This window comes from Anopheles maculipalpis, chromosome 2RL, assembly GCF_943734695.1.
Source record: "Anopheles maculipalpis chromosome 2RL, idAnoMacuDA_375_x, whole genome shotgun sequence".
NCBI classification, from domain to species: Eukaryota; Metazoa; Arthropoda; class Insecta; order Diptera; family Culicidae; genus Anopheles; species Anopheles maculipalpis.
The window spans coordinates 64,666,278-64,692,424 of NC_064871.1; the positions used below are offsets into that span (position 1 = coordinate 64,666,278).

At 40.1% G+C, this 26,147-nt stretch overlaps 3 protein-coding genes across 7 annotated transcripts in view; all 3 read left to right on the plus strand.

Moving 5' to 3' along the window:
- Nucleotides 1-26,147, plus strand: part of LOC126556023 (eukaryotic translation initiation factor 2D) — a 526,420-nt gene that overhangs the window by 100,517 nt on the left and 399,756 nt on the right. The window lies entirely within an intron of this gene.
- LOC126567374 (uncharacterized) overlaps nt 2,501-26,147 on the plus strand; it is an 81,972-nt gene continuing 58,325 nt past the window's right edge. Inside the window, exon 1 of the mRNA XM_050223599.1 lies at nt 2,501-3,622. Within this exon, the coding sequence (XP_050079556.1) occupies nt 2,631-3,622 (992 nt within the window). The 5' untranslated portion in view covers nt 2,501-2,630. The remainder of the gene's footprint in view (nt 3,623-26,147) is intronic.
- Nucleotides 22,003-26,147, plus strand: part of LOC126556109 (uncharacterized) — a 37,472-nt gene continuing 33,327 nt past the window's right edge. The window contains exon 1 of one of the 2 annotated variants that reach the window (XM_050211321.1): nt 22,003-22,096. In XM_050211321.1, the coding sequence (XP_050067278.1) occupies nt 22,009-22,096 (88 nt within the window). In that variant the 5' untranslated portion in view covers nt 22,003-22,008. The remainder of the gene's footprint in view (nt 22,097-26,147) is intronic. The other variant, XM_050211320.1, reaches the window with a different exon arrangement.

The window sequence follows — 26,147 nt, forward strand, 5'->3', positions numbered from 1 at the left end:
ATTAGGATAGTAACAAAAGTTTTAATGTGTTAACTTATTCACATGACGACAGACCTTAACAGCTCGAATACGACATTGATGTCTCCCAGCAAAGATGAAAGGAGTATCTTACTTTTAAGTTTGTTGTAAGCAATACGGCCTGGCCGTCCTTTATGAATAAAAAAAAAAATCATGCACACGGTTGCATGTCAGTTAGGTGACCGGGCCAAACCAGATATAGTCAACTCAGTGCTCGTTGATTTAGTCATAGTAATGGTTACCCCATTTTCTTTACCAAATCAAATCTCAACTACTATATCATATGTAAGTTCATTATACAAATATGCCGTATTCACCAATATCCTAACATTATTTTCTGTTTGTTTGTTTGTTTTTTTAAAGATTGCCTGACTTTATGAACCCCTTTCAGGGATCTATAAGTTTAATTAAATTGCAGCTAAATTAGTTTTAATGTTTTAAGATACACATACATTTGAACATTGTTTCACGAATCTTCATTTCAAGTGTTTTATTGTTATTGTGTGTTCTACTTTTAGTTTTAAGGAAATCCTCAGATATCAAATCTCGGATATGCCTACATGATTAGGGCTCGCTAAACCTCGGCTCGCCGGTGAACATCACACATTGTCAAAAGCTTTGAATGATGAGAAAAAAAATTCATGTACCATACTATAAAATCATTGCTTTGGCACTCTGATTTCCCTATGCCCTTATATGCTATTCGCTGGCAAATGCTAGAAATTGTTAACCAAGAAGTACGCTCCTCAGGAGTCTGCCTCCAGCTTCCGTAGTGAGAGGACGTATCCCGCTCGGAAGCGTCTTTGTCTTTTTCGCATACGGCAGATAGTGGTTGTTGTTCTCGAGTGCGAATGCGTAGTCAACGCGATTACCCGTACGCACTTATCGGTGTCTCCGCCTTTCTCCTGTATTCGTACGGAGAGTGTACCGTTACTTCCATCGAGCGAGTAGCGATCGACGTGTGTTCTTTTGGTGTGAGTGTGTGTATCGTTGCTGCTGATCGTTGCAAGCGATAAGCAAGCGTATCGACGCAGCGTTATCGCATCGATCGGCGCTTGTAGCAGTCCTACTGTGTGTGTGTGTGTCTGTGAGTGAGTTTGTCTATTTGAGCATCGTGTGTCACGGTAAGTGTTATCCTTCCCTATACGCACCGTTGTCCCCGGCTCTACCATGGCGGTAGAGCAGGATGTCTCTGATTCGGATCGGGAGAATGATTCTTGCAGGGAGGTAAAACGAAAGCCTGGGCGCCCTAAGGCTGCGCCAGCGGCAAAAAAAATAGCGATCGACGAAAGGCCTTCGACATCGAAGGCCGCATGTAGTGGTGCCACTTTGGCAAAGAATACCCAGGTGGCAAAAAGTGCCCCGCTGGTAGCATCCAACGAGCCGCTATCGGAACACCGAGCGCGTGCTTACCCGCCGTCGTGGGAGGGTAAGCCGGTTGTCTATTTTATGCCACGAACAAAACAGCTCGATGTGAGGACGATCGCGGCATCGCTGTTTAAGAAGTACCCGGGCGTTGCCGATGTGTTTCGGATGCGTCCAAATAAGATCAGGGTTACCGCAAAGGACCGGGCTCAAGCCAACGTCATTGCGGCTGATCCAGAGTTTACGGAGCACTACCGGGTTTATATCCCCGGTAGTCTGGTTGAAGTGTCCGGCGTGATCCAGGACTTCGAATATCCTGAAGAGGATATAGTTAAATATGGCGTGGGCGCTTTTCAAGCCCCAGGTACGCCAAAAGCAAAAGTGCTCGAGGCAAAAAAGCTTTTTAAGCTTGACGCCTCAGCGAAGGAGGGGAAAAAATATGTTCCGACCTCCTCAATCAGGATCACGTTTGAGGGTACGGTTCTTCCGCAGGCCCTCATTATTGAAGGTCTCCGGATACCGATCGACCGGCCATACGTGCCAAGGGTGGCCACCTGTTCGAAGTGCAGTCGGATCGGACATGCCGATCCGTTTTGCACTCGCAAAATATGCTGCGGAAAATGCAGAGGGGCGCATGCCACCGAGGAGTGCAAAGCCCCTTCTCAAAAATGCTCGCATTGTCGGGAAGACTGGCATGAGGTAGCCTTGTGCCCGGTGTACCGTAAATTGCAAAGGGAACAGACAAAAACGGTAGCTGAGAGGGCACGCGGCTCTTATAGCGACGCCCTTAAAGGTGCGAACGCGTCGAACCCTTTTGCAGTTTTGGATACAGCTGCAAATGGCGAGTCCAACCCAACTGCATCCGAACAGGTGCCATTGAGATCAGCTAAGACCAGAGTATCATACAAAAAGATACAACGGAAGGTCCTAAAAAAAAAAAGTAAACCTTTGGCACAACAGCGTCTTGCTAAAGCAACATCCTCAGTCCCAACTCGAGACGCTGATCCTTCTGCTCCCGCTCCTCAATCTGCCAGGAAGGAGCCCAAGAAGAAGCGATCCCCCCGGACCGAAGCCCCTCTGGAAAGCTTGGCTTTTCCAATCGGGGGTTGTCCGAAAACCCCTACCCCGTCCCTTTCCGAGATCCTAGAGTCCCTCCTCATGACCCTGAACCTCCCGCAGCACCTGCACATGATCGCTACTTGGGCCCTTCCTTTCCTGAAGGGGATGATCAAACAGTGGCTGGCCCAATGGCCATGCTTAAGCATGATGGTCCGATTGGACGATTAATTCCTCCGATTCCCACCATCATACAGTGGAACTGTAGGAGTTTGCTTGGTAAGCTAGACTCCTTTAAAGCATTAGTGGGCGAGCACAACTGTGATGTGTTCGCCCTCTGTGAAACTTGGCTATCGGAAGACATTAATCTTACCTTCCCCGGATATAATATAATCCGTGAAGATCGCATTACAAGGGGTGGAGGGGTACTGATTGGTGTTCGAAAGAGTCACACTTTCACCAGAATACCCACCCCTAGACAAGATATTATCGAAACTGTCGCAGTCAAGGCAAAACTTGGCGATCTTCACGTGACAATTACCTCAATTTATATCCCCCCGATAGCCAACAATGAAAAGGAAAAAATTGAAAAGTTCAAAGAGGATCTTGGAAATTTAGCAGTGGTCTTGCCTGGACCACTTTTGATCCTGGGAGATTTCAACTCTCACGGAGTCGACTGGGGCTGCGATAAGGATGACATTCGCGCTCCTATTATCCGAGACATCTGCGACAGATTTGGGTTTTCAATTCTCAACTCAGGAGAGGCAACTAGGATGCAGACACCTAAGAGTAGGGCGAGTGCACTGGACCTGTCTCTATGTCCATCAGCGATGGCCCTGGATTTTAGTTGGAAGGTGATCCAGGACCCTATCGGCAGTGATCACTTGCCGATAGAAATTTCCTACATCAAGGGAGGATGTCCAGTAGGTGGAATCCCCGTTAAATGTGACTTAACGAGGAACATCGACTGGACAAGATACGGTGAATTAGTAGCCGCTTCGCTTTCTCTTGACTTGGAAGATTTGTCTCCAGTTCAGGAGTACGAAAAACTTGTTTCAATTATAAACAAGTGCGCTCTTGAGGCCCAAACAAGGCGCTCCCACCAAGCAAGGACATTCAAAAAACCTCCCACTCCTTGGTGGGACAAGGATTGCCAAGCGGCTTTTAATAAGAAGCGGGAGGCGTTTAAAGCATTCCGGGACACGGGCTCAAGGTCTTTATATGAAAAATATAAAGGACTGGAGAGATCGTGCAAAAACCTGTTGAAGGCGAAGAAAAAGGGCTATTGGCGTAGATACGTCAATAACCTAGACCCTTCCGCTTCACTTAATTCACTTTGGAGGATGGCTAGAAGGATGCGAAACAGCAATAACACTAACGAGAGCGAAAGCTTTTCTGGCGAGTGGTTGAATGATTTTGCCCACAAGCTTTGCCCCGATTTCGTTCCTGCGCAAAACTTTGCACAAAATGCGCCTGGCAGTGACCCTATCATGGACTCACCGTTCACTATGGTTGAGCTATCGCTTGCTCTTCTTTCAAGCAAAAATTCTTCCCCAGGCCTGGATCAGATCAACAGCAAACTGCTGCAAAATCTTCCCGACATGGGCAAGAAACGTCTGTTAAGAATCTTCAACAATATGTTGGAGTTCAACAGCGTCCCGCAAGAATGGAGAGAAGTGAAAGTTGTCACTATTTTGAAGCCTGGCAAACCGCCATCAAGACACGATTCATATCGGCCGATATCGCTACTTTCGTGTCTGAGGAAACTCCTTGAAAGGATGATTCTCTTACGGTTAGAAGAATGGTTGGAAAAAAACAACCTTCTATCAGATACCCAGTTTGGTTTTCGTAAAGCCAGGGGTACTAATGACTGCTTAGCGCTTTTGGTGACTGAAATAGAGCTTGCCCGTGCACGCAAGCAGAACATGGGGTCTATCTTCCTTGACATACAGGGGGCATTTGACTCAGTTTCTCCATACAAACTGAGTCAAAAGTTAGAAAATGCGGGCCTGGGACCAAAGTTGAATAACTTATTATTCAACCTTTTGTCGGAAAAAGTTATGAATTTCAACAATGGTCACGTGCAGCTAAAACGAACCAGCTTCCATGGACTAGCACAAGGGTCCTGCTTGAGCCCCCTGTTGTATAACTTTTATGTTAGTGAGATAGACTCTTGTCTAGCGCCAAACTGCAGTCTTAGACAATTGGCAGACGACGGCGTTATATCTGTTGCAAGCAGAGACGCCGACGAAATACAACTGGCTTTACAAACCACTCTGGATAATCTTTCCGAGTGGTCTGAAAACCTTGGTATCAAGTTCTCTGCTACGAAAACTGAGATGGTAGTCTTTTCTCCTTTTAGCGACACGGGAAAAAACAGGGAGAAAAGGCTATATGACCCGAAAATTGATGTCTTTCTGTATGGTGAAAAGATATCAATTACCGACAATTTTCGATACCTTGGTGTATGGTTCAATTCTAGGCTAAACTGGAGTACTCACTTCACCCGTCTGGTGCAAAAATGCAGTAAGAGAATCAACTTTCTAAGGACAGTCACAGGATTCTGGTGGGGCGCACATCCATCAGACGTCCTGAGACTGTATAAGACAACGGTACTATCCGTATTGGAATACGGAAGCATATGCTTCCATTGGGCATCCAATACGTTGATACTCAAGCTAGAAAGGCTACAGTACCGCTGTCTTAGACTCGCACTAGGGAGCATGAAATCCACACACAACATGTCCCTAGAAGTGATGACCGGAGTGATGCCGCTCAAACTACGTTTTGAAATGCTGTCGCTTCGCCTTCTAGTCCGTTGTTCAGTATCAAATCCCTTGATAATAGAAAATTTTGAAGCGCTTATAGAGACAGGTTCTAAGAGCAAAATCCTCAAGATTTATGAAGATTTTGTTGCCATACAAGTGCATCCTAGCGCTCCACAGGCATTAAATCGTGCTGCCCTTCCTGAGAACTACAGTTCCATTTTAAAAACAGATTCCTCGATGCGCGAGGAAATTAAGACCATACCTAATGATCTTCGCCCGAGGGTAGTTCCGGGCATTTTCATGAATAAGTATGGTCATTTAGACCAAATAAGCCAGTACTACACTGATGGATCATCCTCTGAGGAGGGCACTGGCTTCGGTGTTTTTAGCGAGTTCACCGAGGCATTTTTCAAATTGAGGCAGCCATGTAGTGTTTACACCGCAGAGCTAGCCGCAATTTTGTACGCACTATCCATGATAGCAGCGAGACCTTCGGACCAGTACTTCATCTTCACTGATAGCCTTAGTGCTATTGAAGCTCTGAGATCTCCGAAGGCTGTTAAGAGTCAGGATTTCCTCACGATAAAAATCATTGAACTGCTTGGCTCAATGTTCGATAAGGCGTATAAGATCTCGCTAATTTGGGTCCCTTCTCATTGTGGAATCCCCGGCAATGAAAAGGCAGACTCACTGGCCAAAACAGGCGTTAAAGAAGGCGCTTTTTACGACCGACCGATCTCGGCCCAGGAGTTCCTTCGTTTCCCACAGCAACTTTTCCTGTCTCGCTGGCAGAGCATGTGGGAGGCGGATGAACTCGGGCGTTTTCTTTTCTCGATCTCTCCGCAAGTGTCCCTGCGGCCTTGGTTCGATGGGCTCTCTGTAGACCGGGCATTCATACGAATGATGTCTCGACTGATGTCGAATCATTTTGCGTTGAATGCTCATCTACAGCGTATAACTCTGGCTCAGACAAAAGTGTGTGGCTGCGGTGACGGATTCCACGATGTGGATCACCTTCTGTGGTCCTGCGTGGAATTTGAAACCGCAAGACCCTCCTTGTTGAGCGCAGTCGAGAATATCGGCAGACGACCGGGTACAGAAATTAGAGAAGTGTTGGCTACCAAGGACCTCCCTTACATGAGGACCATCTTCCGATTCGCCAGAGACAACGGTCTTGTCCTATGATTCCACATCCCAAGCATCCTTCCAATCCTTATTCGTATTCCCCCATTCCTTTTTTGTTAAATGTTTTGTTGTCTACGTCTTAAGTGTATTTTTTGTAGTGCCACGGGTGATCCGATGACTGGGCAACAGCATTCGAGGGCGATTCCAACACTGCCGTAAAAGGGAGGCAGGCTTTGTTCAAAGTGCAGTGTTCTCCACTCCAGTCCAGTTTTGGCACATTGAGTTTGACAATGTTGGCGTCGGGTTCGGGGTGGTTGGCGGGTTCAGTCTCGGGAGTAGTGAAGTCGCTTTCGCTGCTGCGGGATAGAGCTTGTCGATCATCCTTTGATTGGACGTTGACTAGAGTGAGCTTGGAATGTCATGGCTGGACTGCACTGAAGAACACTGTATGCAGACAAATAAATGTTCGTGCTGTCTTAACAATGTTTATTTGTTTGTTACAGTCGAGACCAAACATCAAATGTCAACAATAGAACAGCCACATCACCACTATAGCCGGAATTCGGATGAAACCAACCACCATCATCACAATAGCCACCGCAATAGAACCGGACCATCAAAATTCACAACATCCACCACTACATCATCATCATCATCATCATCATCATCATCATCACCATCACCACAACCATCCACAACCGAGTATGCCCGGGATAAGGCAAAGAATAAGGAGGAAATGCCTTATCAATATAATTGTATTTTTTTTTTTCAACACAAGCGGTGTGAACAATACGGCACTGGACCGTCATAATTAATTATAAATAAATAAATAAGTACGCTCCTCACAATTACAAGCTTTTTTTATTGCTAACATACTTTACAATCATATTGATGATGCATTCTTCCTATCCTTCTTTAACGTGTATATCCCCAGTCGATCGCCTACGCTCGCGTCCTCCTCTGCACATTCCATTTCGTGTCACTACGTAAGGCCATTTCTTCATGTATTGAAATCTGTCAACCATTTGGCAGATATTTTTTATTTTGATATCTTGACATCTACTTTCCGTAACTGACTCATCAATAACTCCCAGAAATAGTTTGCGTACGTTTCCAGTAGTATGTAAGCTAAGTATTCAAGTTTTTAACTTGTTAAGCCTGAGCAACGGAGATGTTCTTATTTGTTGACTTAACAACGCCGTTCATCTAATGACTTACTAGACCGCCGATACCATGTAGTTGTATAGTCAATCCTCAATACGGAGGAACGGCCCGGATGGGATTTGAATCCCGGAACTGCCATATGAGAACTGGCGCCGTTATCTATGCTTTCTTTTTCTCTCAAGTAAAACACGTGGCAGTGGCATCACTTTTACGTAGAAGTTTCAATCAGCCATGGAATATTTAACTAAACCAAAACAAAATTGCTGATGTAATAGTTTGGATAGCATCCAACAACTAGATGTAGATTTGGCAGCTTGAGACAGCAATGCTGTTTCGGACTTGGCCTACATAGTCGAGTGGCGCCATGAAAATAGTTTTCATCATTCAGAGACAATTTGGCTCCAGTTGAGTAAAGCTGTTCTCATACAGAATGAGAAAAATTGCTGATCCGTGCTTCAGAGTAATATTTGGCTTATGATTTGGGAAATGAAAAGAAAACCGAGCTTAAATCGTATTTTGATTCAATTGCATAATGATATAAGATATATATGTCGTTATAAAGGAACAAGAGCAAAACATTGTATTAAAAACCCATCCTTAAAATATGTAAAAGATATAAAACTTTATTAAAATTTATTCAACACAAGCGGTGTTGACAATACAGCACTGGACCGTCATTATTAATTATAAATAAAATAAAACTTATTTTAATTATTATCAAAGATTTTTTAAGTAAAAACTATTTTATCTTCTTGTACTAGCTTCTACGTACCTTTAAATGCTCTCTTATGATGATTTCTATTAAAGAAGAACCAACAACATAATAAATTTTACACCCGTGGTTTGTTTACTTTCGAGTCTTCTGTTAGCCTTCCTTACAGAAAAGTTGCTTGCAACCATCTTTCAACCCTGGCACAGTAAACTACTAACAGGTGAGCATGTATACAGTCGCTATCTGTAGTCGTGTGCTTTTGTCGGAGTGAGACAGCAGTGGTAGGCGTTTTGCGTAGTTTGCAAATGAATTACACCTAGTGCCTCGCTTCAGCTGGATGTTCCAGTACTCTCTGAGAGGACTAATTAATTTTACCCAGACTGTCAAAATAGCACCCGCAAAATGAGATAAGTTTGCAGGAGTTTTTTGTTTGTTTGCTGCAACTCGTTCTTCACAGCCATTAGAGGAGGCGGAAGTTCATGAGTAAGATTGGGAAGGACGAACATATTCTCTACGCAGTGCTGGTGTATAGGTTTACTTGAAATGAAAACAAGAGAAATATTTCTGATTGACAAGAGGCGGTCTGGTGTCTGAGAGAATAGTGTCATCGGTCGTTACATGGCAGGACCGGAGTTCAAATTATAACTTTCCCCAATAGTGAGGACTGATTATCCAACTACGTGGTGCCAATAAGCCTGTTAAGAAAAAGAAAGGATAACGAAGAGGATGTTATTGTTGTTTGTTCTGTGTGTCATTTGTGCTGAATGGGCGCCATTTCTATATTTTTAAAACAAACAGAATGAAAAATAAGAAAATGTCACATTAATTAATCTTATCTAGAGTAACGGTTCAATTATTATTTCGTGAAATATAATCAAAAATAAAGATGTAAAGTTTTTCGTTTGTTTTCCATTTGTCGTTAATGATTGTTAATCCACCGGGGCAGCCCGGTGGTGCAGAGGACAACGTCGCCGGTCTTTATACGGCAGGACCGGGGTTCCAACTACGTGGTATATCGGCAGTCTAGTAAGCCATTGGATAGCCGTCGTGACCTTAGAGGTCGTTAAGCCAAGAAGAAGAAGAAGAAAATTGTTATTCTACTTGAAATTCTTTACTCTGATTGCTATTCGCTATTATACTTAAGGATGTATTATTTCATTCCAAAAACAAAAAATCTTGCCATTTAACGCCGCAGTGTTGATTATCAACTCAAGAGTAATTCACTTCAAGGAAGTCAAGGCTGGTGGGTCTAGGCATCATAAATTTCCCAGCATATCAGGAGCCAATTTTGAGAAGCCGCATTCAATTAACATTTATATACCTTTTCCGGCGAAGAAAAGGAATCCCAAATAAGATTCGTTTGATTTGTTGAACGGTATCACTTATTAATATTGATAGAATAATAATCCTATGCGATAGCAATATGGCCAGGCCGATCCATCGGAGTAAAAAATTCCATTGCGATGGTATGGAAAGCTACAAAGACTCAGTTTTCCGGTTGCTATACTTGTTTGCATTTTTATAAGAATTAAATTTTTTAGCACTGTTAGGCGTCATTTGAAAATTACAATGACACTGTTTTGGAGAATTACATACACCGAGATGTGCCAATAAGTGGCGTGCAATGATTTGGCAGTAAGACATTTTTAATACATGGTTGTAATTCTTGCATTAATCGAATAATCATGGTTCCAATAATCCAGTTAGGATGGGACTAAAACATATAACTTTATTAACTATATAACTATATTTAAAAATTGGGATTTTGATTTTTTAGTATAGAATATCTGTTGAGGGTGAAACATATTTTTGCTACGCAATTAAGCTAACAAAGCTACCTGAACGCACCGCACTTGAAAGCCAAACGATGTATGTTTTTAATTAGCATTAAGCGCTTGTCTACAATTAGCATCTTCCTCAGTAGTGCTCCAAGAGTTTGTTGGAGATGTTTTTTCCCGCATTTTTATTCGTCATTCTCTTGCAAATTTATCTTTATGCTTTACGAGGTGGAACATAATTGTTCCACATAGATGAAAATCACGCGGTGAATGTTTTAAGGCAATTGTGGCAATCAAGCAAAATAGGTTAACCAATGGGAGAGCAGCATTTCTTTACTTTATTCTACGATGTACTTTTTAAATTTTCCTGACATAATTTACAATTAACTATGTTTAGAGTGATGATTTGTGTTTTACATTATTTTATTCTGTTCCAAAGAACGGCCTGAGATTACTGCAAAACTGTTTGCAGTGTTACGAAACATTATTTGATAATATGTTGTCATCAGGGCTGTTCCTCCAATATTTGGGTATATCAATTAGCTTAACTTAAGTGAAACCTTAGTTGCCTAGCCAAATATAGACGATTTGTTAGAAATCGTTCTTTATGGCATGCTTTTTAAAGTTTGCTTGACTTTCTCCCGTAACGGGTTAGTTAGTATAGCGATAATGAGGGATAGGATTCGATACTCCGTCCAAACATATGAAAGACCTGTACCAACGTAGTATCTCACCAGACCGACCAAATTATTAATTTTTTTAGGTATGTTTTAGATCTATCATCTAAAAGGATCACAACCACACAATCCCTTTGAAGAAAAATAAATGTTTTAGTTTTGAAATTGCTTTAACATATTTATTTTTTTAAATGATCTGCCATTGATATTGACATCAAGATTTAAATTAAAAATAGTACTGAATATTATTTGTAGTACTTTAACCAATCGTTTTATTTATTTATTTTAAGTACGACGGCTCCACGCCGTACTGTCAAAACAATAGCTTTATCACTTAAAATTTTGTTTTTGATTTTGTATCAATTATTTGTTTTGGGGGCATGCCGTAGTTTGATAATCGATCGCTAATAGATAAAGCAATCAAATTATGTAAATCCACTGCCTCGTTAAATCACTTTTAATTTGGATAAGAGAAAAAAAGCGTTGAAATGTTTGGAAAGCCAGTTAGGTGGCGAACGTTGAGGCGAATAAATGACAAATGCAACGTTATTTATTGTTTCTCTCTCTCTCACGCCAGCCATCGAACGACTCACTAGGCTTCATTCATATGTCCTACGTAGCTGCAAGTCATTCCTCACTACGGCGGAACGGTCCAGATTGGATTTGAACACGAGTCCGGTAGTGTTTGCAGCGTATTGTTTATTTATTAAAGCATAATTAATGTAATCAACAGTACTTAAATTGAATTACTGTTTATAACTAACTTAAAATTTTTTTACATCATTCTGAGAATCTTCGACAGAGAATAATAAACAAAAAAGGAACAAAAGTTTTGCCAAGTATTTAAATATTAGTAAGCTGGGTGCCCTGGTTCGGAGATCAAATCTTACAAATTTCGGACGGACAATTCAGTCTCGTACGCCATTAGTAGGTCGGCATGACCAAGCAGGTCGTTAAGCCAAAGAGAGGGCAAATTTAAAATTACACATGCGAATTAGTGTGGTTCGTGTGACTGACCATGACTGCAAATAACTCTAGTCAAAGTTATGCAAATGGTTCTCGGAAATTAATTGAATGAAATCTCAACCAAAAGGTGTGGTTTCAAGAGATCATTAAATAAATTAATGTAATTTTCAGTATATCTTTCTAAGAGGCGAATGCAGTCTCTAATACTCAAAGGATGTGTGTTGATAGAAATAAGATTTTTTTTCGAGGAATGTTTACATATTTCTGGTATCGATACCACGTTGTTTAGTTATGTGTGACTTCTCCGAAACGTTGCAAATGGACAGGCGCTTTAATTTCGATTGAAATCGCTTGTCCTTTCGTTAGCTCACTCTTTATCAGAACATATGTCGAAGTTGATGTTGTGTGCGTACTTGTGAGTACATAATGAATTGCTTTACTATGAATCAATGTTCATAGGTACGAGTTAAATCATAGTTTAACCCATAACACATACACATTATTCCGACATTTATTGCCTGGTTGAATGGTAAACAGTGATGTGAAAAGCATAAAAACATGACATCCATCATGCAGTTTTTCCTACCAGTCTGCATTATAATTTTAATGTTTTTTTTTAGTTTGCAGTATCGTGATTTATCATCGTAAAAATGATTATTTGCAACGCAAATAAATAATGAATAGACCACAAGACCACCAGCAACATAATGGCTGGACTGTTTCAAAGTGTGAAAGTATGTGAGATTATTAGTTGGCTAATAGAGTACATTTTATTCAGAGCGTGTGGTTTCAGAGCTGTGGTGTTGTAAATATTTACAGTGGAGGTTAATATTAAACAGAGTATTGAATCGATTGAGCACTATGTCAGCCTACAATGTATGCAAATATTCAAGAAAGTTCAATGAAACAGCCATCCATAAATCATTGGTAAATTGTAATACTTGGTGTAAAAGTTGTATTTTTTTGTAAGGCTGCCATATCAAAACTGAATGAACCAGAATAAGGGAAACTTATAAGAATAGTCTTTTCTAAACAATGCTTTGATAATTATATGATGATATTTATGAAAAATGTCGCGTTTTGTTATAAAAAATTGATTTTCTACGCTCACACACATAACGGAGAACCTAATATTAAAATATAATAAAATCGGTTCGCATTCAAACTTAATAGTTCAATAATAATTACACATAAAATAGCAGCAAGAATGACGCAAAAGATGTTTCCTTGGTTCGATACGCATCAATTATCAAATTTGCTAATTACCCGCGAGGTAAAATCCCGGACGATGGTCGCAACATTGTTGCCTCGTTAATAACAAACCTTTTAATTGAAAGCAAACATTTGCTGTGAGCTTTTCGGGGAAATTCGTTTACATGTCGCAACAAGTTATATTTGTTGTAGAAAGATACCATGATGGGGGAAGATACATTACAAGTAAGAGCATGTAGCATGAGAAATCAAGATTCGTTGATTACATGAATGGAATAAACGAGCTGTGTGCAGGGAATAATGCTAAATGAAACTGTTTTCCATAACAGACTATTTACTTCAATACACTATCTTCAATCCATGGTTTATATTTGGCACTTTTCTTGGTCTTCTTATTGAATTAAAGACCTACTAAGCCACACCGATCATCGAATGGTTTATTACACTACCACGTAATTGGATACTCACTCATCACCACGGAGGTAAAATTCGGATGAGATTTGATCCCAGGATATGCCGTGTGAAGAATAGCACTGATGTCGCCTTTACCATTGGACATCCTCCGGTAGATCTTGGTATTAGGAGTAAATGTTCATTTTTATCTCTTTGTGAATTATGTTCCGCAAAGCATTTGACTAGCAATGACTATTAAATTGTATAATATAGACGTCACTCGATGTATGTTAAAATAGTGTGCCCATCCAGGACCTCTGGATATTTTTTATAGATTGATGTTGTGATCGATCTTGCATCATTCTTCCTGAGCAGAAAGAAAACATCATACACCCTTTTATAGGATGCATGATATACCGTACTTTTCGGTTTCGGGTCCACAGCGGGGGACGCCGATGAGTTCTCGAGGGATAAAACCCACCTTTATTTCGCCGTTAATTCTGGATCAGAACTGAAACACGTTTCCGATCCATCGTTCGGTTCTACCTTCATGTTAGACACAGAACAAATGAGATGGAGAGGAATGACACGTAACGTAAGGATAACCTACCGGACGGCACTTAGTGAGAGAAGTAGTACACTGCGCAAGGAGTGAATATACTTACACGCGGCACCCCACTCTAACCTACAAACACGTGATTTCTGGGTCAATGGCTTTGCTATTATCGGAATTTCGCCAATTCCGTATTCCTTAAAATCTAATCTTATATCTAGCTTTACAACTCATTTAACTTATATCCTATTTGGAGGGTAGACATTTCCTTCTCCCTTAATTCAAGTGCACCTTATCCCGGGTGAGCCGATGTTGTTGCATTCACAGCCGATGTTGTTGCTGCCAGGTATGGTTTTAAAGTTGTCCTCTCTATGTCTGCTAAGGGGTTGGCACCTCTTTGGAGCATCGTACCGTGGAGACTAACAATTTGCTCCCAAGATAACCCCCTTTGTTGCGAATACTCCAATTCGTTGCCAGCATTTCGATGTTGTGGTTGACGGCCCCACCATCAGCAGAACTCAAGAGTCCTAAAGCTACATTAGGATCTAACTCACGCATTACGCCAACAGTAAAGCCGCCAGTCACATATACATGTCGTCCAAACCTAATTCAATTGGTTCAGTGATCTAATGTTGTCGCCTAGGAGCGCTTTAAAACAATCGCTTTATCGCACGGTGGTTGGAGACGGAATGTCAGTGTGCCCATGTATTAAAAGATAAAAACTAACTTTTTGCATCAAAATACAGCTATCAAAATGAAGCTAGTGTGAAGGAGATGCTATCCAAATTTGGTGTTTACCATGAACTCGTTGCATCATGAATTACCATGGTTTGGCGCACCATGAATTCTTGAAAAAGGAAAGCATTTTACATACCTTTGTTTTTTTTCAATTTAACAATAATTTTGCTAGGTATTTCTACGTTTGGTAAGTACACAAAGTCACCGAATTGAAAACAAAACTCACCTAAATAATGTGTTGTTTCTAGCTTATTATTCCTATTGCAGTAACAGTCAGATTGTCAGGTCGTTTTTAAAGTAAATCATTTCAACTCATTGTAAGATTTACTGTGCGGAAGCCTTTTTTGTCCACAGCCCGGTAACGCTATTCCCTGTAGCATTGGCATATTACTCTCGTTTTTCCTTTCTCCCGCATTCCACCAAAACCGACGCCATTAATGATTGTTGCAGTTGCATTCATCGCACGTACATGGTTCGAAAGCCACCAGCGTTGAAAGGAATAAAAAATGACGTCGATTCATTTTCAACAACACTCACCTCGCGAACACTTGGGAGTACAAGAGCACACCGGCAGCAAAGTAAATGCCGTGCTGTTGCTGCACATAATAGGTTCGCGAAAGCAGTGAAGTGCATTCGGAGTGAAAATGTTGTCCTTGCTGTTAGAAATGCGATGGTAAATGCAAAACAATTGAAAATAAATTCGTATACGTGCCATTGCATCGAGGAACGTGATGTCGGTTGCGGTCAAGACGATTTTCTTTCTCACGTACGCGTGTGTTAGTTAGTAGGAGTAGGACCAGTAGTTAAAGCTGGTGCTTTATTTATGAAGATCACATCCGTGATCACATCGTTTTGCACTTTTTGCATCCTATTGTTTTGCTAGAAATGTACACCTACATAGTTATGCAGTCGTTTTGCATACTTGGTTGGAAATGGTAGACTGATTTTCAATTGTAGGTGCAAATCATCATGCTAGCTTGTCAATTTTGCATACATTTTAAAATAATGTTTAAATGAAAAAGCTTTGTTTATGAACCAGAAAAAATAACTATCATTTAGAAGATTCAGAATATACAATTAACAGAAGCCTACAAAGAGAATGGAAAGTACATTTTCGAAGCTCATTTTGCAAGCTCAAACAGAAACCATCATCTTACATAATTGAGCGAAATAACAACAAGCCTATAGCTAGATCGCACAGTGTGACAATACGGGCCAAAAAAGTGAAAATTTTAGTCATTAAATTTTTTTTTTAATTTGTTAATAATTTTATGTTAGTCCCGATGCTAAAACATCTAAAGTTTTATTTATTTATCCAATTATCTGGAACATACTGGAACATACGACGCTGATATCCAACTTCATCTTCTTCTTGGCTTAACGACCTTCTAGGTCATACCGGGCGTCCAATGGCTTACTAGACTTGCCGATACCACGTAGTTGGATAGTCAGTCCTCAACACGAGGGGACGGTCCTGATGGGATTTGAACCCCTGCTCTGCCATATGAAGACTGGCACCGATGTCGCCTACACCATGTCGCTCTCACTATTTAATATCTCACTATAATCCTATAATATTTAGAGTTTGTTAAGGTTCTTTAAAGTAATAAAATGTTTGACACAAGCAATTGCATAACATATTAATTAGTTTTATTTTTTATAAAAAATGAGGACATAATCAATAAGCAAAATTATTGTCACTTGGTTGCATTTGTTGAATCTGACGTAATTAGATTATTCTATTAATCTTCTGATTTAATCCTTGATTCTTTATCGCACGTATTTCAATAGACCCAAATAACCTAATACATTTACTTCGTAATTTGTGACGTCCATGAAGTTGGTTCTAGAATTAAAATATACCTAGACTCAAAGAAATTTTCTTTTTAACTCACAAGCGTCATAGCTTAGAAGATATTCAAAGCTATGTAAAATGAGCTTTCTTTTATGTTGAAATTATAACAGTTATATTAAATTCAGGCATCCTATGCTTTGCTGTCTGAAGAGGGTTTTACTGACGTAGCAAAGCACCGATAAAGAATCGTGCACAAACACCACACGAGGAATAATTTTTCTTTCGTAATTTCAATACGAGGGATACTGGCAGTACGATTTAAAAAAAACTGAAACGGGGATTTTAATCCCGGTCTTGCTGCGTGAAGACTGTCAGCGCTGTGGCCTTTACCCCCGGGCTGTTCCGGTTTTTAGGTACAAATTTTTTGTAATTTTTATTTAGTTTAGCTCAAAAACCTTCCATCAATGCCAAACATGTGCTGTGTGAATTTATTTTGAAAAATCAAACAATTTGTCACCTTTCCACACTTTGAATTTTTCTTTGTTATTTATTAGACTAACAATTAATTTTGCCATATTCTGCAGTCTGAGCCTTTTTTTCCGAAATGTCCGCTGCGTGTCCCAACGTGAATCAAATGCATCGTTCCACATGGCGGAAAACAATGTCGTAAAGCTTACCGTAATATTAGAAATTGCAATCGGTCGACGTACCCTCGCCTAACTGCCTAACGCAAACCGTTCTGATGCAAACATGCATTATTCGACCTCAGCTAGAGAACGGCCTTCCCGCTTTTTAGCACCGTTCCTCGCCTATTTCGATGTTGGGACATTGCCAATCATGGTTTCTACGACCATGGATAAAGCATAAGATAGATTAAGGTCGGTCAGCCGGTCGAGGTTTTGTATGCAATTTCTAAAAGCTTTACTAATCGATATTTTATGTTCCGTGTGTTGCTGCACTGTTGCCCAAGAAACAGTGCTCACACTCACCTACACATTCGGCACAGAAGTGCTCACATTTGTTTAATTTAATCTACACGAAAAAGCGTTCACGGATCCGCACTTCCCAACCGAAGGAATGACGTCTTCGAAAGCGTGCTAAAAGTTCCCGATGTCGGAAATAGAAGAACGACACAAGTGTGATCTAATTCGAGGTGTCTTGTCTGAAAGGGTACAAAGCTCACGGAAGTCTTTATGAAAACCAAACTAATTAAAACTGCATCACAGTGCACCGGGGTATCGAACGATATGTCCACGTACATGCAAACAGTGACAATACAAACTCTAAATTGCTCTCGCAATTTGTGGGTCATCGTAGTTGTTTGGGAGCTAAAATATTATTTTTCGATAATGGAACATTGGACTTGAATGCTTGCTTAGCAAATTCGAGACTGATTCTTACCAAACACTCCACAAACTCTACATTACAATTGGTGTGTTCTAATCATTGCTCCCTTATGTGATCCTGCAAATCCTGTGGACTTGATATCCGGTTGCAGCTAAAGCTTATGCTCTGATCGCACATTTACCATTCTACTTATTACAAAGAGAGCTTCACACGCTTAGCATCTACCTTGTGGCTCAGAAAATAAGTGACAAACTTTCCGGTCTCTGAATCAAACGTACGAACACGTGGAGGAACCATTTCGATCAAATTAACCTTCTCTCTGTTCAATACTAGAGCAAACATCGTACCATAGGAAAGCGTTAAAATGAGCGGCAAAGTTGGAAAGCTTTGTTGTCAGTTGAATGTGGACAGGTTTGTTACTACGAGTTTACCACAAAACTTTGCTCCCCACGTGTTGCTGGAACGTGTGTATGTGACGAAAGCAACAGTTTTTCCAAACCACAAGCAGCAGTCAACTTTGTCATCACTTTGTTAGTTGTGTAAGTTGGCATTCATCCCGACAGTTCAAGACTGAGCAGTAGAAGTGTAGATGAGTGTGTGAAGGTGTTCCGTTGTGGTCTTGGTTGGTTAGATTATTTGTGGGATTTTCTCTTGACGTTTGGATAGTTGTGCGAGTGTGTGTGTATTTGTGTTTAGATGTTAACACTGAGGACATGGGTACTTTATTTTATCATTTGCTATTTTATTGCTTGTCTTCGTCTCCTTCTTCTTGGCTTAAAGACCTCTAAGGTCATGCCGGCCATCGAAATGGCTTTCTAGACTGGCTTACTAGAGATACCACGTAGTTGGATAGTCAAGTCCTCACTACGGGGGGACGGACGGTCCGGATGGGATTTGAACCCCGGTCCTGACGTTTGAAGACTGGCGCCGCTGTCGCCTATACCACCGGTCCACCCAAATTATTTTATTGCATGTAAAAAAAGCTTTACGTTGAAGTTTTAAAAGCATGTTCAAAATGTTCATACAAACAAAACATTCAATTGAATAGAAAGAACGAAACAATACAGTTTTAACTGGCATACTATTAAGAGTATGATTTGTTTAGTCCTTCATACGGTTTGTCCTTCACTCGACAAAGCCGAAGTTGTAATATCATTCAAACCGTTCCACCGTGATGAGGACTGACTATCCAACTACATGGTATCAGCAAGTCTAGTAAGCCATTCAATGACTGACTTGACCTTTGAGGTAGACAGCCAAGAAAGACTAGACGGTCCGAGATTCCTTCACTCGTGTGGCCTTAGCTACTGATTATAATCCAGAGGTTTATGAGATTGTCACAAGTTTTGTTGATTTGAATTTGTAATCTATAGCATTTCAAGAATTTTTTTTTGCTACGACTTAAATACAATAATGAAACTTAAATAGTACAAGTAAATTTTTTAATTCGATATAATGACATTTTAACCGAGTATGCCCGGGATAAGGCAAAGAATAAAGAGGTAATGCCTTATCAGTATGATTATAGGATTTGTTCAACACAAGCGGTGTGAACAATACGGCACTGGACCGTCATAATTAATTATAAATAAATAAAATGAATAATGACATTTGCGTACAGCCAATCTAAGTATAATTGTGAAAATTCAATTGGAGAACATACGTTTTAAGTTACAAAACGATAAGTAAGATACTTCAAAGAAGGATGATTAAAATTTTTACAAGTTATACATAGTTTTTCACAACTAATTCATACACCAAATACAAAAAGTAACTGATATTCAGGAACACTCCTGTATGAGCGAAAAAGTTACTTTTGCGCTATCATATTTCGACCATCCAACTAAATTATCTCGTACCATATGCTATGCTCAGCATTAGATTATCCTTCCATATTCAACTTTGTACGAAGCCGTTCAATACGGAAATGATCAGGAATAGTTTTCCCAGAGAAAAGCACTTGAGCTAGATTTATCGATACAGATAAATTAGGTTTTCTTAAATTCAACATTGCGGTGAAGCAGATTATATAGATCGGAGCATAGTGTGTGTTCAACGAATTGGCTTTACTTGTGACTTGTTGCTTAATGATTTATATCCATTATTTTCTGGAAGAGCCTTATGTATATTTCAAAAAGAGCAGCAGGTGTTCACAAAATCTCAAGCGATTTTACCTCGCTTATTGCCTGTTTTCTTGGCTGGCTAATGTGCTTAACGAATTAATATATGGAAGAAAATTTTTGGATGCTAGATTTTTTGTGACAATATCCGCTGTTGACATTTTGACTAATAAAGTGTAACCCTTTTTTAGATATTAATTTTTTTTTAAAGTGTGAGATGTCATTTGTCGTGACTGTTGTTGTCATTTTTATTCAGAATTTTTTTTTTAATACAATTGAAAACAATTTACCAACTTTTCCTTTGACAATACTGCGGAGACCCGGCATACTCAAACATAATAAAATAAAATAAATCTTTTTTCTCCATTCTTATTATTCACAAAATGCTTTAAATCTAACCATTACAACAAGAAAGGATCACAGAAAAAGTTTATTAAATAAACGAAAAAAAATAATAAATATAAATGGAAATAGGGAATATTTACATTAGTAGGTATCATGAGCACGGAGGCGATAACGGAACGTTGATACAGACGAATAATAACCAAACAGTAAGAAGGCGGAGCAGTTAAAACTTTCTCTTGAACAGCAAATTTCTTGACACTGAACATACTAAGAGGGCAACAAAGATGATAATTTGCCACTTAAAATGTTTGTTAATATTGTGATACACAATCAGAACACGCCGCATCATGGAATAGGCGCAAGTTTCATGGAAATGATTGCCCACACACGATGGAGACGCCTAGTACTTCTTATAATAAATCAAATTACGTATAATTGTCGGATAATTTTTTTTTCTAAGTCAAACTAAATATGGTTTTGGTATTACTAGAGTTAATAAAAGCTATCAAACATTTGAGCAGTAGGAGTCCATTGGCATTGTTAGTCTTCCATATGACAAAATCAAGATACAAATCCGGACCGTTCCCCCGTAGTAAGGATTGGACATCGATAATTAACTTCTATTTATCTGTGGACTTTTCGGGCACACGGTGTCGATGAACCTAGTAAGACACTGTATGACCGGAATGAATTCACTTTGGGAGCGATCCTTAAACCAACAAGTAAAATTTCCACTAATTTAATTTAAACACTATATTTGATCTTTTATGAAAATCCAATTGACTATCTATTTCATGTTCATATTTTCTTAAAATTTTGTTAACAAATATTAATTTATGAACTGATTTTTCTTTCATTTCAGGTTTGATTCAGACGTTTATTGTTTATTTTTAACATTGACTAGGACAAGTACAACAATTTAAATGCTTATAACGTGCAAGTACAACTGTTGTATGTCCCAGCGTCAACAAAATCCTCAACACCGTCATTCAAACACTCGGACAACTGGGTTAAGGACATTCATTCATACGGATACGTTCCGAACAACAGCCGATTGCCAGCGGTAGGATATCGGGCCGGTTCATTCGCGAAGCATTCGGTCGTTCGGCTGTACGAACAGCTGATTAGTGTAGGACTTGAATGTAGCTAGCGAAGTACGAACGCATTTTCAGCCAGTTCCTGTCGTGAGCTCGTTCCGAAAAGACATCATTGCTATTGCACGTGTTGGTAGCAGAAAGTGTCCGTGAAAAACGATGAAGCTATGGAGTGGAAGCAAAATGAAGTGAAATAAATTTGGTTTATGTTAACAGTGTATCTGAGTTTAAAAAATAATTTGTGCCGAAGGTACCACCCATCGGTCACCACAGCTCAATGACGTCATCAACAATCGTTGTTGGTGCCGGTTTGTGTGGGTTATGTGGAAGTGTAAATTTTTAACTTAAAACAGTTCTTCAGTGCACATTTATTTAAACCCCAAAATGTGTGTCCCTAAATGAGTTTGCTGCTCTTCGCGTAGCAAATGTCGATGGTGACGATGAGAATGATGTGTGAAAAATAGATTATGGAATGTTGCGAAAAATTCTGCTAAAATGCGTTTAAATATTTTATGAAACACAGTGTGTGGAGTGCGCGCTCGTTTGTGTGAGTGTGCGAATGGAAAAGTGCCACCGGGTAAATGGATGAAGAAGGTTAATCGTTTTCTAAGCATTCGTACGGTTGTGCTATATTTACCGAAGAACAAGCTTATAGCAAAGGATCATGTCGGATAAGCGTGTTTGTGTGAGCGTGTGAATGAGTGTAAACGAAGAGTAAGTGAAAGATTTAGAAAGTGGTGATTGTGTTGGTGAATGTAAAGAGCAAAAAAAAAACCATCACAATGGAGATTCGACAAACAGTTGCCTACACTCGACAGGGTGTGAATGGCGCCACAATTACAATTATGCTACTGCTATTGATAGTAAAAGGTAAGGCACATTTGATCAAATAACGCTAACGTTTATGCATGTAACAAATACAGACAGTCTGTATTTTGTTAAATAGCTCGAAATGCTTTAAATTTATGTTACTGCCAATATCCCGTTGGTAAACAATAAAACGGGATTTGTATTGCACTCACAAATACAGCAGTGAACTGTGGAATCGTGATATATTGAATCGGTCGGTTGGTTGAAATCTGCTGCGGCCATCAATCTGGATTGAAAACAAGCGCATAAAAATACCTTCTGTCTACAGCGCTCAGCTGAAAGAACGGTTGTTTTTGTTGACAATAGACGCCATGATGGTCAGCCTGGTTCTGAAAATTCTTTTCAAACACAAAAACATCCTAAATAAAATTGGTGTATCTTTTTGCATGAATATACAACTGAAAAATTGATGATAATTGATTTTAGTTCTGAGCGCTTTTGATTCTAAAATTGAAATATTTCAACAAGAAACTCTACGCGCCTCCCTGTAACCACCCAACAATCTATAAACGGTTCAGAGCGTAGCATCTGATTGAATTAACCCGGCTCATCAATCTTAGCTACGGCGCAATATCGCTTGATTAAATGACTGTTCTGTTTACGATTACGCTTCTTGCGCCTTTTTCTTTCCTTCGAAGAAGAATTTTGATTTCGTTTTACTTTGATGCAAATTAGAAATGCAAAAATAAATCTAACTTTCGCAAAGTTTCTCCAACTCCAGTTATCTTGGGCATCATCAACGTATCGGAAAAGCTCGGCATGTAAAGGAGTACCTGTGGTTCGATTGTTGAATAAATCCTTCCACCTTCAAAAGCTTGGAGCCTGCTGTAAGATGAGGCTGGTATAGTGATGGATCGATTTTAAAAGACGTGCAGGGAGACGATATATTCCTTGCACGTTTGGCGGTTTCTGCTGTTCGTACCGTTGCGGGTGCTTGATCTCTTGGCTGGTGAGATGCTTGAATCTATTTCCGTCCGTTTTGGTATTCCCGGCGTTTGGTGCTTTGTAGCGAAGACACAACATGGTGATTCGATTGTTGGAGGCGTAGGTATCGATTGATGGCTCATTTGTTACTCGTAGCCAAAATTAATTCAATCCAAAGCGGTTGACAGTAGCTTCTTTCTGGGTGTGGAATAAGGAAATAAATTAATTTTCAGCTATGTAAGTGAACTATGTGGATGAGGGTACGTGTTCGAGAATAGCTCTAAAAATCAATTAATCCTCGCAAATTCTCAGTGCACGATTTAGCTATATGTTGCCGTAGAAGCTTTAGCAGATGAAATTGTTTTAGGTATTATACTATGTTTTGTATTGTGTGTTGTATTTTAGTATGATCAGTTATACGTACACTTATTTCTATCTCTATATAAGTCGTACACGAAAATTGGGATGTACTACAACAAATACCGTCGACACCACAGACAACATGTGGCTGTAGTTATTAAACGCTCGTTTTCGGCGCTGTGCTTTTGTGCATGACCTCATTCGTGTTCATCGCTTTTGTTGTCATCGGTTTGTTCTACTTCCCAACGGTGCCACGACACACAAGCAAATACAAAACAACAACGAGGTGAAAAGGAAAAAGCAGCAAAATATATCATCAAAAGATAGATTTGTTTTCGACTTTACTCTGAGCGGTTAGCGAAAAATAAGAACCAAACAAAAAAAAAACCATACACACACACACACACACTCCAACAATAGGTTCCCTTGGGATTATTCCAAACGGGACATGTTATTTGAAAAGCATTTTCTCCTCTGTCTTGCAAATGTTTTTGGGCAAGGTGTGAGGTTTGGTTGCCGCTAGTTTCAAACAGCTGTCTGTTGGCTCCTTCCCCCGGGGGAAGGCAGTTCGATGGGTGGGTTCGGTTGGTTTCCGGTTCACCAGGCAGTGAATCATTTTCCGGAATGGAAAAACCTGTCTATTGCACGGTGCAACACGCACCCACCCACACAGGATATAGAAACAAATTGTTCGTTTGTTTCTTTATCTTGCTTATCCTGTACTGTCGGTTGGCTTGTTCACCGTTACATTTGAAATTAATTCCCGTTTCGTACTCCATATCCTGAGGGTTTCCTTTTGGTAGATGATATTTGCAGCTTTCGTTTCAGCTATGATATGTTATCTTTGTCTGCACGGTTAGTAAATCATAACGGTGATGGTTTTGTTTTGTTGCAAGGTCCACACACGTGGCCCAGTATTTTAATGGAAAACGAGAGACTGGATGGTTTTGATGTTTTCATTTTCATTTCATAATTGGGTTTGGGAATAGGTTTGCTGGTAGAGTGCGCTTGTTTCATTTGGTTTTACGTTATTGTAATCAAAGGATTGTTTTAAAAGAACCATAATACCCAGGACAGTTTCGTGCAGTGAAATTTGTCAAGTATTGTTGACATGTTCCCAACGTACTATTTTAAATTAGAATAGTAAGAATAGTGAAGTTGCACAATAGATTAAAACAACTTCACTTTGCAACCATAAATAGAATGAATAGAGTTAATTTAAACATTCCGTTTACTACTTACAGTTAACTTTTAAAATATCTAGTTTAGATCTAGGAATTCGGCCAGGCCGTTCCTCAAAGAAAACAAAACATCTAGTTTAGTGTAATAGTAGATAATGGCATCTATGTGCCAGCCAGTTCAAGTATTGCAATTCGTTCATAGAATCATAGAGTTCCAGTACAGAGTATATCTTGAGTACAAATAAATCTTCTCTTATTCTTGGCTTAACGATATTCTGACGTCATGCCGGCCATCTAACGGCTTACTAGTCTTGCCGATACCACGTAGTTGGATACTCAGTTCTCACTAGGAGGGAACGGTTAGGATGGAATTTGAAGCGGTCCTGCTGTGTAAAGACCATCGCTGCTATCGCCTCTACGACCAAGCTCCCCACAGATTGTAGACAAACATTGAGAGGGTACACCTTTTATGTGTTCTTCTTCTTATTCTTGGCTTAAGGACCTCTAAAGTCATGCCAGCCATCGAAATGGCTTTCTAGACTGCCGATACCACGTAGTTGGTTAGTCAGACCTCACTACGGGGGGACGGTCCGGATGGGATTCATGTGTTAAACTTTAATGTGTTAAACTTTAATGTGTTAAACTTTCCTTTTAATGAATCTTATGCCCATGTTTTAAAGACTTATTGCTCACTGTACTTATGAGAAGCTTTGTCAATGCGTACATTACTTAAATCACATAGTCCAAAACCCAAAGCGGTGAAAGAGTTTTAAACAGCCTAGTGACCTAGTAGGTCGTTAAGTCTAGAAGAAGTGCAAAAGTCAGTCCTAGATCCTGGAAAAACAGCGTTACATTTTGCGAAAGAGATGGTAAATCGCGGCATCATATCACTTAGAGCCAATGTAAAAAAATTCGAGCTGCTCATGTACGAGCCACTTCTTATTGCTGCCTCGAACTACCTCAGCACCGCTTAGCACGGGTTTGTTTCCAAAGGTTCGACTTCCACCAATCTGGTTGAGTTTATCAGTACCTGCCACAGGATCATCGATGCAGGCCTTCAAATCGATGTGATTTATACGGACTTCAAGACAGCTTTGGACAGTGTCCCGCATTCGTTGCTGCCGTCTAAGCTTCAGGTTCTTGTCTTCCAGGACAAATGCTGAACTAGATGCGGTGGAGATGTGGGACCAAACCTTTCAAAGTATCAAAGGGTCTTCAGGAGTACCACAAGGTAGCAACCTTGGACCGCTTCTCTTCGTCATATTCTTGAACGACGTCAGACGTGTGGTTCCTCCTGAAGATCAGCTGCATCTCCAGAATGCTCTCAGTGCGTTCCAGTCCTGGTGCTGTGCGAATGGCTTGGAGATATGCGTCGATGAGTGCGTAGTGGTTACGTTTGCCAGAATCCCTTAATCTGCACGTATACCATCAACGACACTGCCCTTGTCCGTAAAAGCTGCGTCAGAGATCTGTACTGCTCCTTAGTTCGGTCTGTGGTGGACTACTCATCCGTGGTGTGATGGTCCATATCGGCATGCGCTTTCCTGGCCTGGAGTCGCTGAAACAACGCACGACTAACGCGCAGA